The following is a 15,222-nucleotide window of genomic DNA, read 5'->3' as shown; positions in this document are numbered from 1 at the left end:
TATTTTTTGTATGTAAATGTTTTATGATATTTCTTATTTCTTGTTCGAACGTGTTTTTCCTCGCGTATACACACCCACATGTACGCACGCACACATCATCATGCACACACTCACAAGCATATATACGTATACACACACATGTACGCACGCACATATATTCACGTTCACGTATATACACTCACATTCATGTGTATACACACACACGCTAACGTACACACATGTACGCACACATGGGAAACGTCACTTCCCCTGAAAGGAATTCTAGACATGCGCAGTCAGAACACTCACCCTGATATAAAAGTCAACAACTATTCAGCTTCCTTTTTCTTCCCTTTTTGCCTGGGTTCGTCAACCAGGTAAGTTCGCGTCCACAGCTCTTGGCTTGAAGACTTTTCCACGTGGACGACTGCTATCATGAACGCACGACTTTGCTGAGGCCAACACACACACACACACACACACTCTCTCTCTCTCTCTCTCTCTCTTTCTCTCTCTCTCTCTCTCTCTCTCTCTCTACATGCGGGACTGCCATTTCTCGTCCTTTACTTCATTCCTTTCTTTTCCACGCGTGTAGTCGTCAACGACTGAATGAACACTTGTTCCACCTAAACCCTTTATTTTCAACAGAAAATAAACGACATGTTTATTTTATCCAGCAATTGAGTTTTGTTTCCTTCTTTCCATTCGTTTCATTATTTTCTTTTGTAGCTAGTTAGGATATTTATATCCTGGTCCGCAACATTCTCAAATCCTCATTTATGTTTTAGGTAGCATTTTCTATCTGGTGATTCGTCTATTCTTCCAATATTTCATTTATTTTTCATATATATATATATATATATATATATATATTAAAATCCTGAGGTGAATAGGAACACAGATTAATTAATCGTGTGATATCGAGTCTTACAAAAAAATTTTTAGAAGTTAATATTATATAAGATAATCCTAGCTAAAAAGAGAATAGCTCAATATACTTGATAGAGCAAATGGAATTTATTGTTTGTTTTTTTTTTTAATTTCATTCAGAAAAATATAATTTTTCCAAACGAAAATTTATTGTTTTGACAAAGAAATAATTCAGAGTTTTTTCCCCTTAACCCATGGATTTTCGATGTAGGCTCATCTCTATTTTAAGTACACTCTTAAAATATCTGATTTGAAAATTTCCGACATTCCTGTAATTTTATCAAAAAATATCACGGAGGTTTTTAATCTATAATATTTTTAATCTATAATAGAGAATAGCTTTCAGTTAGGAACAACATCACTTAAAAATGAGGCGGAATGAATCCCTGACCTTCCATACTGAAAGGATTATCACTAAGGGCGAAGAATGCTTTACAATAAATTGGAATCTACCTACAATGTGGGTTTATTCAACAAACTCCTTCACTGACCACATCATCCCACTCCACACAAGGATTACCACGACATGGTTTTTAATCCCATGTTTATTTCTAGTTTAAATCCCATGTTTATTTCTAGTTTAACATTCATTGTTGTTTGCTAGGATTCGATGAACTCTAACAAGCTTGTAAATTGTTAGTTCGGTTTGTAGGACAGCCGACGTCATTGGCTACGGTTGAAAATAGACTGGAATTCGGGTTTTAAATTTAATAGTTTGATATGCTTGATACTAAAATGTTTTGGTAAGGGAGTACGGGTTTGTATTACTGTACACATAGATTCGAAAAAGTTGTCAAAAAACACATATATAACAAATAAATGTTATCAAAGGCAAGATAATTTACTTTTCTACCAAACTGGATATAATTTTCGTGTTTTTATTCAATGTAACATGTTTATTCAGCTCGAAAAGCATACAGTGTTTAGCGGTGTATTGGAAAATTCAAGATGGCGGCCGATTCTCTCTTTAACACGGTAAGTTTGGGAAAAAGTGGTATAAATATAAAACTAGACAAAATACTGTTAGAAATTCGCTCAATATATGTTACCGTGACATAACTTTACATATATTCGGTGGTTTTTAATAGTATTTTGTCTAGTTTATTATTTATAACACCTTTTCCCGAACTTACCGTGTTAAAGAGAGAATCGGCCACCATCTTGAATTTTCCAATACATCGGTAAACACTGTATGCTTTTCGAGCTGAATAAACATGTTAAATTGAATAAAAACACTAAAATTATATCCAGTTTACTAGAAAAGTAACTTATCTTGCCTTTGATAACATTTATTTGTTATATATTTGTTTTTTGACAACTATGTGTACAGTAATACAAACCCGGGAGTACTTCACTTCTCATCTGCCGAAGTTGGAAAATGCTGAAAAGAAAGAAGTACAGAAGACACACAAAATAAATTAATTTTATTATTTAATTAAACAATAGTAAAGAAAAGTCCTTGTAAAACTAATTGTGTTTGCGGCTTTAGAAGTCCAACTATAAAGTTGTTTTACGTCCAAGAAATAGACGGCCCTATAGAAATGAGGAACAATGAAATGTGGTTGCGTGTTCACATCACGTCGGGTTCACTAACATATAGAAATTAGACAACGACGAAATGGAAGTTTCGTTCTATATTAATAAACTTTATTTGTTATCTTTGTTAGTAGCTTTATTAGAAGAATACAAGAGAGAAACGTATTAGTAAAAGAATTCCGTGTTCATACGCGCTTGTATTATAGTAGTCGTGAAGAGTTCGTTGATAGAGAGAAAAGTGTTCCATGTATTTAAATATAGAATTAATATCGTGCCGGCGTGTTGAGGGAGTCAATAGTTCAGTGTTCGTGCGTGCACGTGTTTACAACTAGTAGCCGTCGGAACAAAAGAGAAAGAAAAGGCAAAGTCTTCAGGGTGTTGACGTGGGTGAATACGAGTTGTATTGATGTATGTTCTTTAGCGTGATAAAGAATGTTCGTTTCAGGGTACCGCACCGTCATAGCTAGCTCGTTGTACTCACGTCCTGATGTTTGCTGTTGGACAGACCAGCTAGAAAGAGGAAGAACGATTCGTGATTTCGCGTTTTGTATACTCGGTCACGTGATAGGGAGCTGGCTTGTGATTGGCTAAGCCAGAAGGAAATAGATTTTAAATCTCGAAGTTATGAGAAGTAGCTTCTGCCTGTTGGAGCGGTTGCTACAGCCTTCAGAATGTTCAAATTTAGGTAGTCACATTCAAATTAAAAAGAAAAGTTTTCCCACTTGTTGACTTGGCGATTTCGCACCACTTCAATGTGGATGACAAAAGGTTTAAGCGGACATACAAACACACAACCACACGCATGTTGATGCAAAAAAAAATCAAAACTATATATAAACAGTTTTACTTTATTTTACATATTTTTTATGGAAATATGTTTGTTTCTTTTGTTTTATACTTTTGAAGGAGGATAAACGGAACTTTTATATATATACTAGCAGTTCCGCCCGGCTTTGCTCGGGTCCTATGTACTGTTCATAACTTTATGCGCATATATATATATTAAAAAGTGTAGATATGTACAGTAATGCCTTTCTATATAATAGGCTTTCTTAACTACCATAGGGAAAAGTTGTTAGAAACTGCAGAAGGCAAATTTTTTTTAACTTTGACCCCAATTTTGACCTCTTAACATTTCTTGTTTTCGGCTCAAATTAAATTACAAGTTTGATCCATGTCTAAGTAACCTACATCTAAAATTTGAAGTGTTTAGACACAAAATTGGCGGAGGAGTTTGGTAGGGTCTGCAAAGGTCAACTCTGTCAACTGTGACCTCTTGGCAGCCAAATTTTCGCCCAAAAACTGATTAAAAAGCTTGAGTTTGCTAGAGACTGCAAATGTCAAATCCTTTGAACTTTAACCCCTCATAAGCCAAATTTTCAGCAAAAAAAAAAAAACGATTAAAAAGCTTGCCCTATGTCTGAATACACTTTATGTAACATTTCAAATGTTTCGACCAAAAATTGTCTGAGTGGTAGAGACCGCAGAGGTCATTTTTTTTTTTTAACTTTGAACCTAATTATGACCCCTTAGCATTTATTGTTATTAAATCAAATTATAAAGTTACATCCATGTCCAAGTAACATATATCTAAAATTTCAAGTGTTTGGACCCAAAATTGACGGAGGAGTTTTATAGAGTTCTCAAAGGTCAAATCGTTGAACTTTGACCCCTTAACAGCCAAATTTCTGACTGAAACTTGATTTTTTTTTTAAATTTCTTATGTCAAATCTCGAGTCTGTAGACCTAAAATTAACAGTTATTTGGTAGGGAAATGTACACACACACACACGCTTCACTTTTATAGATATAATAGCATTTCAACCCGGCGTCACCCGAGTGTTTGTAGGTGTATGTTGAGCAAAAAAAAAAAAATTGGTAGTAGGAAGACAGGCTCGACCCCGTATCGTGAAGGAGGAAAAGAACAGGGAAAAAAACCTGACGTCTTTACTGTTGCAACCACCATCAAACCGGAAGTGACGTAGGTTTAAATTAAGTCTAGACAATCGAAAAGAGGGGATGACTTTCGAAAATTTCGGCGAAAAAAGCGACCCCTCCCTGTAGAAAAGTGTCCAGTTGAGGGTGAAGAAATTAATGTTTTTAGCCAATTTTTCGGTATTTGTCGTCTGAAGGGTCGAGTTTCAAAACAATACTGATCTTGTGAAAATCCGTCGCCTCTGTCGAAAGTTTTAGGCAGACATGCAAACATACATACATACATTTATATATTGGTAGCTCAAATTTTCGACCCAAACTGATTAAAAAGCTTGCCCTATCTCTGAATAATAATGTTTTTTATGTAAAATTTCAAATGTTTGGACCAGAAATTGTCTGAGTAATTTGGTAGAGATCGCAGAGGTCAAATTTTCTTTTGAAACTTTGACCCCTATTATGACCCCTTAACATTTATTGTTTTGGGCTCAAATCAAGTTATTAAGTTAGATCCATTTCCAAGGAACCTATATCTAAAATTTCAATTGTTTATACTCAAAAATTTTCGGAGGAGTTTGGTAGAGTTCTCAAAGGTCAAATCGTTGAATTTTGACCCCTTAACAGCCACATTTCTGGCCCAAAACTGATAGATTATTATTCAAACATTTTCCGACAGAAATAATAATCTTGGAGCATATTCAATTCGACTACAAATATTTTGTTTGTATTTAGACTTAGTAAAACTTTTGTTTCGCTAAAAATTGTAAAATTTGATTTTCTTAGTTAAAAAAAAACTTCTTTAATCTTTGGAATATGACATCTTCATTCCATAATAGGCACATACATCATAAAGATTTTTCACTGTTTTTGTTTGTTTTTAATTAAGTTTAATTTTAATTAAGTACTAAATTTTGTAAGTGTTATAAAAATTGTTGATTCCAAAAATTCAAAACTATTTGGTAATAAATATATAAATAGTTGGTTTTGTCTTCTTTTTTTTTTTTTTTTTTTTTTTTTTGAACTATTATCCTCATCTTTATAGTTGCTGTTTCACGACGTTTCGATTAATTATTTCTCTGGCCTTCGTTAGGTTGTTAACCGCGATAGGAATACTGAATCTTTAACTGTATCTTCACTAATTACTGCCTTCCATAGTTGTTGTCGTCTCAGGCAAGGCCAGAGGAACAGTTGGTTGAAACGTCATTAAATAGCAAGTATAAAGGTGAGGATAATAGTCCGTAAATAAATAAAATATACAAATTACTCATCTCAAAAAGAAATTTCCAATAATTAAATATGAAGTTTTTGTTTAGACGTTTTTTTATGGAAATATGGAGGATTTAGCAGAGAAGCCAACAAACGCAAAAAAAAAATGTTACAAAGTCAAATATATAATAAATAAATGTTACCAAGGGCAAGATAAGCTACTCTTCTACTTATCTGGATAAGTTTTGTGTGTTTTAACGGAATTTAAAGCGTTTATTTGTTTTGAAAAACAAACGGTGTCCAGCCCAGCTGGTAAGTTAAACCGGCAATCAAGATGGCTGACAAAAACACGCCGTATTCGGGACGTCAATACTGGCCTAAAAGTTCAGAAATAAACAAAATACTGATAGAAATCCACCCAATAAGTGTCACGGAGTGTCACATTGACACTTCGTGGATAGATTTCTATCAGTATTTTTGTAATACGATGTGTTTTCGTCGGCCATCTTGATTACCGGTTTAACTTAACAGCCGGACATCGCTTGTTTTTTCGAAACAAATAAATGCTTTGAATTCCTTTAAAACACACAAAACTTATCCAGGTCTGTAGAAGAATAACTTATCTATTCATTTGTTATATATTTGAATTTGTGAGCCTTTTTTTTCCGTTTGTTGGTTTCTCTGTTAAATACCCGAAATGTATATAATTAACGTATACTTTTGGAAGAAGATAAACAAAAGAGACGTTGCGAGCCTATCTTTGTCTTATCGTTATTTCCATAAGTGCTCGTCTGAGATCCAATCTCTGCTCCCTCTCTTCGCCAATCTTCCACAATTAACTAGCTGAAACCTCTGTCAATAATTTACCCCATTCTTTATCTGTGCCTAAATCAAAACGTAGATTCCATGAAAAAAGCTTCTTTCTTAGAAGTGCACGCCTGTGGAACTCTCTTCCATTTGCCTGCTTTCCCACCTGACTACAACTTGGATGTCTACAAGTCCAACATAAACAAATTCATGATGAACCGCCCACTTAACTAAGACACTTTATCAAATCTCCAATACTAACGATTACTACGATACTATCCCATTGATTACTGTACACGCAATAACCCTTATTCTCGAGTGGCTTCCGGGCCTTGATAAGTAATGCCTTCCATGTAAAAAAAAATAAAAAAAAAATACTTTTTAAAAATGCTACACAGTAAAAACTTCAATCACAGAAATAATAAACTCGAAACATTCTTTTTTATACAACAACAACAAAAAATGGTTTAATGGAATTATTTAAAAGAAAGAAACGAACAATTCTGTGGTCGAGACTAAACGTTTTGCTTTATGACCAAAAATTCATTTTTTTTAGATTCTTATAAGAAAATATAGTTAAAGATAAATAATTCAACATTGTTTGCTGTTGTTATCAAGGAAAAGGATTTGTAAAAAAAAAATATTTAAAAATTACTTGAAAACGGGTGCATTTTTTAACTTGAAATTAAAGTCATGCATGAATAAATAATTGAATACACTTTAAAAATATATAACTTTGCAGTTCCCCCCCCCCCCAAAAAAAAATACCCTCATTTATTTCTAAGTGTCCAAATTTAAATTAATTCCTAATCTTTCGGAAAATAAAATACAATCACTTTTGGACCAGTTTTATAATCCTCGCAGCAATTTCTTGGAGAATTGAAGCAGAAAATAACGACCCTTCGTAAGAGTGACGCTCAGAGAACATTTTTAGGGCAGGTGCTCAAGTGAAAAAAAAAAAAATACGATGTTGGGGGTACGGGCCTGCAATACATTTCTCTCTAAAGGGTATTTTTAAAACAAGAGTGAAAGGGGCAGTGTTTGGGCACGCCTAGCACTATCACCCTCTGAACATCCCTGCTTTGTAATAGTGAGTGAGGTCCATGACTACTATAGGACTACTCGATCAGAATTTGGGGGGAATTTTTGACACCCCTAACACGAAACTGCGAATAAAATATTAAAAACTCGTAATTTCTCTTTTAAAAGTGGGTTGTTTATTTTCTTTATGGATTATACTTCCAAAATAAACTATTAAAGTTGTATAAAAAGTAATAGAAATATTATTTTTTTATTTAAAAAAAAACAGTAATGAAATCAATTGAATTTTACGAGTTAAGTATTTTTCAATTTTTAAACTTTAAAAATCTATCAAAATTTTTCTATCGATTCAATTTTTACGATATTTTCAGGGTCAATGTGAACTTTTATGCTCTTTCCAATAAATAGAATATAATATTTTAGACAAACTTTTTTTTTAATTCACCCCCCCCCCCATTTTGGGATGTCTATTAAAAAAGTAAATAATTAATTTACTCACCAAAGTTTTACATCACAAATTGAAGATAAAAGATCAATAAATAATATATTCAAATTTAAAACAAAAAAAGAAGTGTTTTTTAGAAATTTACCTGTAAAGTTCGAATTTAAAACCTTTTTTTAAAAAACCACATTGTTTTTTGTTTGTTTTTTTTTAATGAAACCTTGGTTCTTGCTCCTTTAATTGAAAAAAAAATTAGGGTTTGAATTACATTTTTTTAGTAGTCATAAGCTTGGAAAGACAGGGGGTCTAATTATTCAATATATTTCACGCATTCGTAAGGTCAGTTTCTGACACACCTAGGACTACGCCTGTGACGTTGTAGATCACGTGACTTTTAGTGACGCGGTCTATTATATATGTACGTCGGCCGTGATTTAAATACAACGGCGGCGTTTTCGCTATCGTAATAAAAACAATAACAAAAAACTTTATTTATATAAATCTCTCCACGTTTGGGTAACTTTGAGAGCGTGTTTCTTACGTTGTCTTGAAATAAAATAAAATAAAATAAAAAACAGTATATAATTTATAAATCCACTAGTATTAAAGACAGCGGATGATGGGCGGGGGTAATCAAGTGCCTTTGTTATGACATTTTAAGTTTTCTTTCCACGATGACCTTTATTTACTTATGTATTTATGCGCCAGTAAAAACACGAATGAAAAAAAAAAAAAAAGAAATTCGGGCGCTTCTCCAGAACTCCCCCTCCCACTTTGTTAAAAAAAAAAAAAAAAAAAAGGAAAAAAATGTACGACGTACCTGTGACAGAAAGAAAATATCGTACACTAAAAATCACGTACATTTATTAAGTAGTTTTATTTTTATTAAAAAAAAAATCATTTTTAAGCAAATTTTTAGTTTTGCCAATATCCCCTTATTACCGATGTTAAGAATGGCTTTCTAAAATTTGAAGTGCTTATTAAGATAGTCGACAGATCGATTTTATAAATGTTTTAAATAGTACTTATTGTCGTGTCGAAAATAGTAATATATCCAAAAATTACACAAACTCATTAAGTAGAACAACTACTATTGTGTTTTTAACATTAAAAAAAGTCTATCGCTACCGGCTAAAACAAGCAAAATGTCACTCACAGTTGCGAAAAGGGAGATAAGTATGCCCCTGTATTCGCAGTCTTCATATCTAGGGAAAATGTTCTGTTCCGGTAATAATCACTTTTAACTATAAATAATTTACTACTCGATGAATTTTCGTAATTTTTTAATATATTACTATTTTCGACATGACAAGTAAGTACAGTTGTTTTTGCTTAGAACAACATTTTTAAAATCGATCTGTCGACTCTATTTTAACAAGCACCAAATTTGGATTTGAAGTTATCTCCCTTATACCTTCAGACTGTTTTCAAGAATGGCGTCGCTAGATCGTTGCTCGTAGTTTGGCCATAAAATTTTTCTTATTTTATTTTTAAATAATGACTAGACTACCCGTGACCCGTTGGGTCAGTATGTTATATTAGCTATGGAATTCATGTATGAGCGTGACACTTGTGACGTAAAGAAATTTTTTTTTTTTTTTTTTTTTGACATAACAGAAACATTTCTATTAAAGTATATTAAAATGAAAAATCACGGATGGATCACTCAAACATGAAAAAACAAAATCCTCCCTATTCGTGTAAAGTTACCTATTTTTCCGAATAGTCGCTAAAAAATCGAAAATTTAACATGATTTTCCTACGAATCGAACGCCGACGAAAGTCATTTAGCAGCAAAAACGCGCATGAACCTACCGATGAGAAATATAAGCATGAAAACCCCATATTGGAATCATTCAATCAAGTTATAGAAACTTAAAATCTAAAAAAACATAATTAATAAAACCTGAAGCAAAAAAATAAAACCTAAATAAATAAAATAAAATAAAACTAATATTGAAACAGATTAGTAAATGTGTCAACAAATTCACTGTTCTCACAAAACTATTTTGTATCTAGAAATGTAAACAAAAAATAAAAAGGAAGGAAGGAAGGAAAAGGGGCGGATAGAGAGTAGTAGTAGTAGTAGTAGTAGTAGTAGTAGTAGTAGTAGTCTTGGCTTTGCTACAATTGTTCTTATGTTTGTCAACGGGTTAAAGTTGTTTAGTTGTAAGAAAATAGCGACAGTATAGTTGTAATAGTTGCAAAACACCCCCGCTCTTCCCATGTTAAATAATAATTTCGAAATAATAACGTTAATATTTCAGTGCGCAGGTCAAAATCTGCAAAAGAAGCAATTTGTGTTTATTTGTTTACGTTGTTATGAGTTAATGCTTATGCGCACATGCACAACCGAATGTCGAAAACCGGAAAGTGGGTTACATCACTCGTTACAAGGTCATTAAAAATACTACTTGATCAATTTACATAATTTTTGGTGCATGAAGTTTTCTTTCCGTCACAAGTACATACATCATGTCGGTATTTTTTTTTTTACTTTTAACACTCACCTTTAAAATGACGACTTTTTCAGGTTTTTGAGTATGCTAAAAACGAATATCACATTTAAATTTGGCACAGACAAGTAGTTTCTTGATATTAATAACTTTATCATCCAATGTAATCCATTATGCTTTCACTGGCGGCCATGTTTTTCTCAACTGAATAACTATCAAATCGCATGCGTATTACAAACGCCCCCTCCTCCTCACATTAAGAATGGCGAAGGTCACTGGCATTTATTAAGAAATACATTGATGAAAAAATGTCCAGAAAACTACTTGTCTGCCCCAAATTTGAATTTGATGTTTGTTTTCAGCATACTCAAAAACTTATAAAAGTCGTCATTTTAAAGATGAGTGTTTAGATGGAAAGACAGTAAAAATTTCTCTTTTTTTTTTCATGGAGGTGGAATTCTAAACAAGCACCGATATTTTATTTTCACAAAGAATAAAACGTGTCTTATTAATGTTAGTTTCCTATTCACCATTTTCTCGCCTCCCACACTTCAGTAGGTCAAGATTCTTTTTAAAACTCACATCTGAAATCTCCTAATACTCTCTTAGTCATCCATTATTTGGTGCAATTTCATTTTATGGTGCCCAAGTTTTTTTGTTTTTTTTTACACAGGCATCACCACATTATCAAGGCCAAAAGGCCACTCAAGGATAAGGGTTAAAGAGTGTACAGTAGAAATTAGACAATATAGTAATCATTAGTAACGAAAATTCGGTAAATTTGATAACTTATATGAAACGGCTCATTTGCATTGTGATATTCTTAGTTATCCAATCAGCATCCTAGATTTTTGTTCTCTTCAAACTCTTTCCTCATAAGAATAGTTTGAAATAAGTGCATCAATATGACATTTATATAAGCATTTGAAAAAATGCACCTCCTTGACTAATTCTAAGTCTGCGTTGATTTTGAGTATTGATCCTATTTTTGAAAGATTTTGGTATTGATCCTATAATTGAAGGATTCGTGTATCGAGTCTATCATTGATAGATTTAATGTATTGACACTCATTTACAGATTTCGAGTATTGATACCCTTATTGAAAGATTTTGAGTATTGGCTATCAGTGAAGTATTTTGTGTATCGACCCTGTCATCAAGATTTGGAGTATTGACATTATTATTGACAGATTTTATGTACTGACCCTATAATTAAAATACTTCGGTATTGACCCTATAATTGAAATATTTTGCTATTTAACTTATAATTAAAATATTTTGCTATTCACCTTATAATTAAAATATATTGCTATTGACCCTATAATTAAAATATTGTGCTATTGACCCTATAATTGAAATATTTTGATACTGGCCATATAATTGAAATATTTTGATACTAACCTTATAATTGAAATGTTTTGATATTGACTCTATAATTTATGATATTTCAATATTGACAATATAATTGAAATATTTTGATACTGACCCTATAATTGAAATATTTTGATTTTGACCCTATAATTAAAATATTTTGCTATTCACCTTATAATTAAAATATTTTGCTATTCACCTTATAATTACAATATTTTGCTATTGACCCTATAATTAAAATATTGTACTATTGACCCTATAATTGAAACATTTTGATACTGACCATATAATTGAAATATTTTGATACTAACCTTATAATTGAAATGTTTTGATATTGACTCTATAATTTATGATATTTCAATATTGACAATATAATTGAAATATTTTGATACTGACCCTATAATTGAAATATTTTGATTTTGACCCTATAATTAAAATATTTTGCTATTCACCTTATAATTAAAATATTTTGCTATTCACCTTATAATTAAAATATTTTGCTATTCACCTTATAATTACAATATTTTGCTATTGACCCTATAATTAAAATATTGTACTATTGACCCTATAATTGAAACATTTTGATACTGACCATATAATTGAAATATTTTGATACTAACCTTATAATTGAAATGTTTTGATATTGACTCTATAATTTATGATATTTCAATATTGACAATATAATTGAAATATTTTGATACTGACCCTATAATTGAAATATTTTGATTTTGACCCTATAATTAAAATATTTTGCTATTCACCTTATAATTAAAATATTTTGCTATTCACCTTATAATTACAATATTTTGCTATTGACCCTATAATTAAAATATTGTACTATTGACCCTATAATTGAAACATTTTGATACTGACCATATAATTGAAATATTTTGATACTAACCTTATAATTGAAATGTTTTGATATTGACTCTATAATTTATGATATTTCAATATTGACAATATAATTGAAATATTTTGATACTGACCCTATAATTGAAATATTTTGATTTTGACCCTATAATTAAAATATTTTGCTATTCACCTTATAATTAAAATATTTTGCTATTCACCTTATAATTAAAATATTTTGCTATTCACCTTATAATTACAATATTTTGCTATTGACCCTATAATTAAAATATTGTACTATTGACCCTATAATTGAAACATTTTGATACTGAGCATATAATTGAAATATTTTGATACTAACCTTATAATTGAAATGTTTTGATATTGACTCTATAATTTATGATATTTCAATATTGACAATATAATTGAAATATTTTGATACTGACCCTATAATTGAAATATTTTGATTTTGACCCTATAATTAAAATATTTTGCTATTCACCTTATAATTAAAATATTTTGCTATTCACCTTATAATTAAAATATTTTGCTATTCACCTTATAATTACAATATTTTGCTATTGACCCTATAATTAAAATATTGTACTATTGACCCTATAATTGAAACATTTTGATACTGACCATATAATTGAAATATTTTGATACTAACCTTATAATTGAAATGTTTTGATATTGACTCTATAATTTATGATATTTCAATATTGACAATATAATTGAAATATTTTGATACTGACCCTATAATTGAAATATTTTGATTTTGACCCTATAATTAAAATATTTCAATATTGACAATATAATTGAAATATTTTGATACTGACCTTATCATTGGAAGCTTTTGAGTAATTGACCTCATTATTTAAAGATCTCATGCACTGACCCTATAATTAAAAATTTTGAATCTTATTAGATTCCTGTTAATGATTTTATTATTGATCGATTCCAATATTTCACTCTATATGTATAATTTGCATTTTTTAAATCTTGATTTCTAGTGAATGAAAATGTCAGTATCCATGAAGAAGAAGCCAAGTCCTTGGAAGTTGATGCAGTCAAAGAGGCAGAGAATGGTAACTTATCATCTGCAATTGAAATATTAGGCCGAGCCATTGACCTGGCCCCCTCACGAGCATCAGGGTATAACAATCGGGCACAAGCACTTCGTCTCAAAGGAGACACAAAAGGTAAGAAGTTTCATTATAAAACTAGCTGATATACTAGTCTACTAAAAAGAAACTATAATGACTCAAAAGAATGCTCATCCTGTAAACATGTCTTGCGCATATGAATGGCAGACGTTGCAGTGATATATGCTTGCCTAATGGATGGTTGGTTGGTTGTTTTTGTTTTACGGCATATCAACCCTTTTCGGGTTATTTAATGCTGAATCCAAAGATTTTGAAGAAAAAATTTTTAATAGAATATATTTGTTGTTTTCAAGTCGGTTTCTATTTAACCCATAGTTGGAACCCTAACAGGTACTACCACTCTGGGTCAGAGTGGACCTGGGAGCAATGGCAATTAAAGGGTGGCTCCACACTCCCTAAAGCCCACAAGCTGGGGCCTTACCATTGGATATAGTTTAAGGTCATATCCAGGATCCCCATTTTACTCTCTGCAGGGGGGCAGTTGGTGTATTCTAATGCCCCACCGACAGGGCCGCTTGGCCAATGGAAGAGGGACTGGCACAAAGAACAGAAAGTATCCATGGCCGGTGTCCAACCACCCAAGACATTTTCTTTGTTTGAAAAAGTACCATTCGCCCATACATGAAGTATTGTTTTCACATCTAGGCTGGTGCATCTACTGCAAGTCTCTCCCTCCTGGATAGGATCCAAAGAAGAGTTTTCAATCTAATATATCCCACTTTGTCAACTAAGCTCCATCCCCTGTCCCATCATTGCAATGTTGCATCACTGTGTCTGTTTTACAAATATTTTAATGGAATATGCTCTGATGAACTCATTGCACTTGTGCTCCCTCGATGTACTTACCCCTGACAAACCCGCTTAGCAAAAAATTAACACTCTTTCATTGTTGAGGTCCCTAAATGCCAGAAACGCTTCTACTCTAATAGTTTTTTCCCTCAAAGAGCTAGACTTTGGAATTCCCTTCCTGCTATCTGCTTCCCAGACTGTACTGATATGCAGAAGTTTAAATGTAACATAAATCAACATATTCATTTTCCCTAAACATGGTCCCAAATAGTAGTCCCTTACGTCCAAGTGGTGATGTGCCTTGTTTGGGATGAATGTGAGTTTAAAAAGAAAAAGTAAATGCCTTATTGAATGGAAAAGGTATGCTGAAACTGACTTTTCTGAGAAAAACAATGTCTAAGACTATCTGCAGAGAAATGGAAATCATCAGGATGTCATTTCTAAATAGAAAATAATAAGAAAAGGCCGGAATCAGTCAGGGGTGAAAAGATTCTAATAGATGGGAAGCGGAAGCCGTCCAAAGGAGGTGTAAGAGAAGGTGTTGGAGCCAAATGTTTGAGGCCGGCAGTTGATTTCTACTGAGCTGTCGGGTAAGTAGGTTGGTGTACCTCTCCGGGCAGGTTAGATCCCATGAGGCTCTTTGATGAAGCACTGTATCAATGTATTAATGGAATTTGTGTGGTTTGGTCGGGTTTGTTCAGTATCTACAACTGGAGTC

The 15,222-nt window shown here is 32.1% G+C and overlaps 1 protein-coding gene across 1 annotated transcript in view; it reads left to right on the top strand.

Moving 5' to 3' along the window:
- The window catches only part of LOC145248136 (tetratricopeptide repeat protein 36 homolog), a 42,480-nt gene that overhangs the window by 10,822 nt on the left and 16,436 nt on the right, over positions 1–15,222 (top strand). Inside the window, exon 3 of the mRNA XM_080109951.1 lies at positions 13,563–13,751. Coding sequence (XP_079966077.1) covers positions 13,563–13,751 — 189 coding nt within the window. The remainder of the gene's footprint in view (positions 1–13,562; positions 13,752–15,222) is intronic.

This window comes from Euprymna scolopes, chromosome 26, assembly GCF_053919585.1.
Source record: "Euprymna scolopes isolate OS-2025 chromosome 26, ASM5391958v1, whole genome shotgun sequence".
Classification (NCBI taxonomy): domain Eukaryota; kingdom Metazoa; phylum Mollusca; class Cephalopoda; order Sepiida; family Sepiolidae; genus Euprymna; species Euprymna scolopes.
The sequence above is the reverse complement of the archived record's forward strand: the minus strand, read 5'-3'. Positions and strand labels throughout refer to the sequence as shown.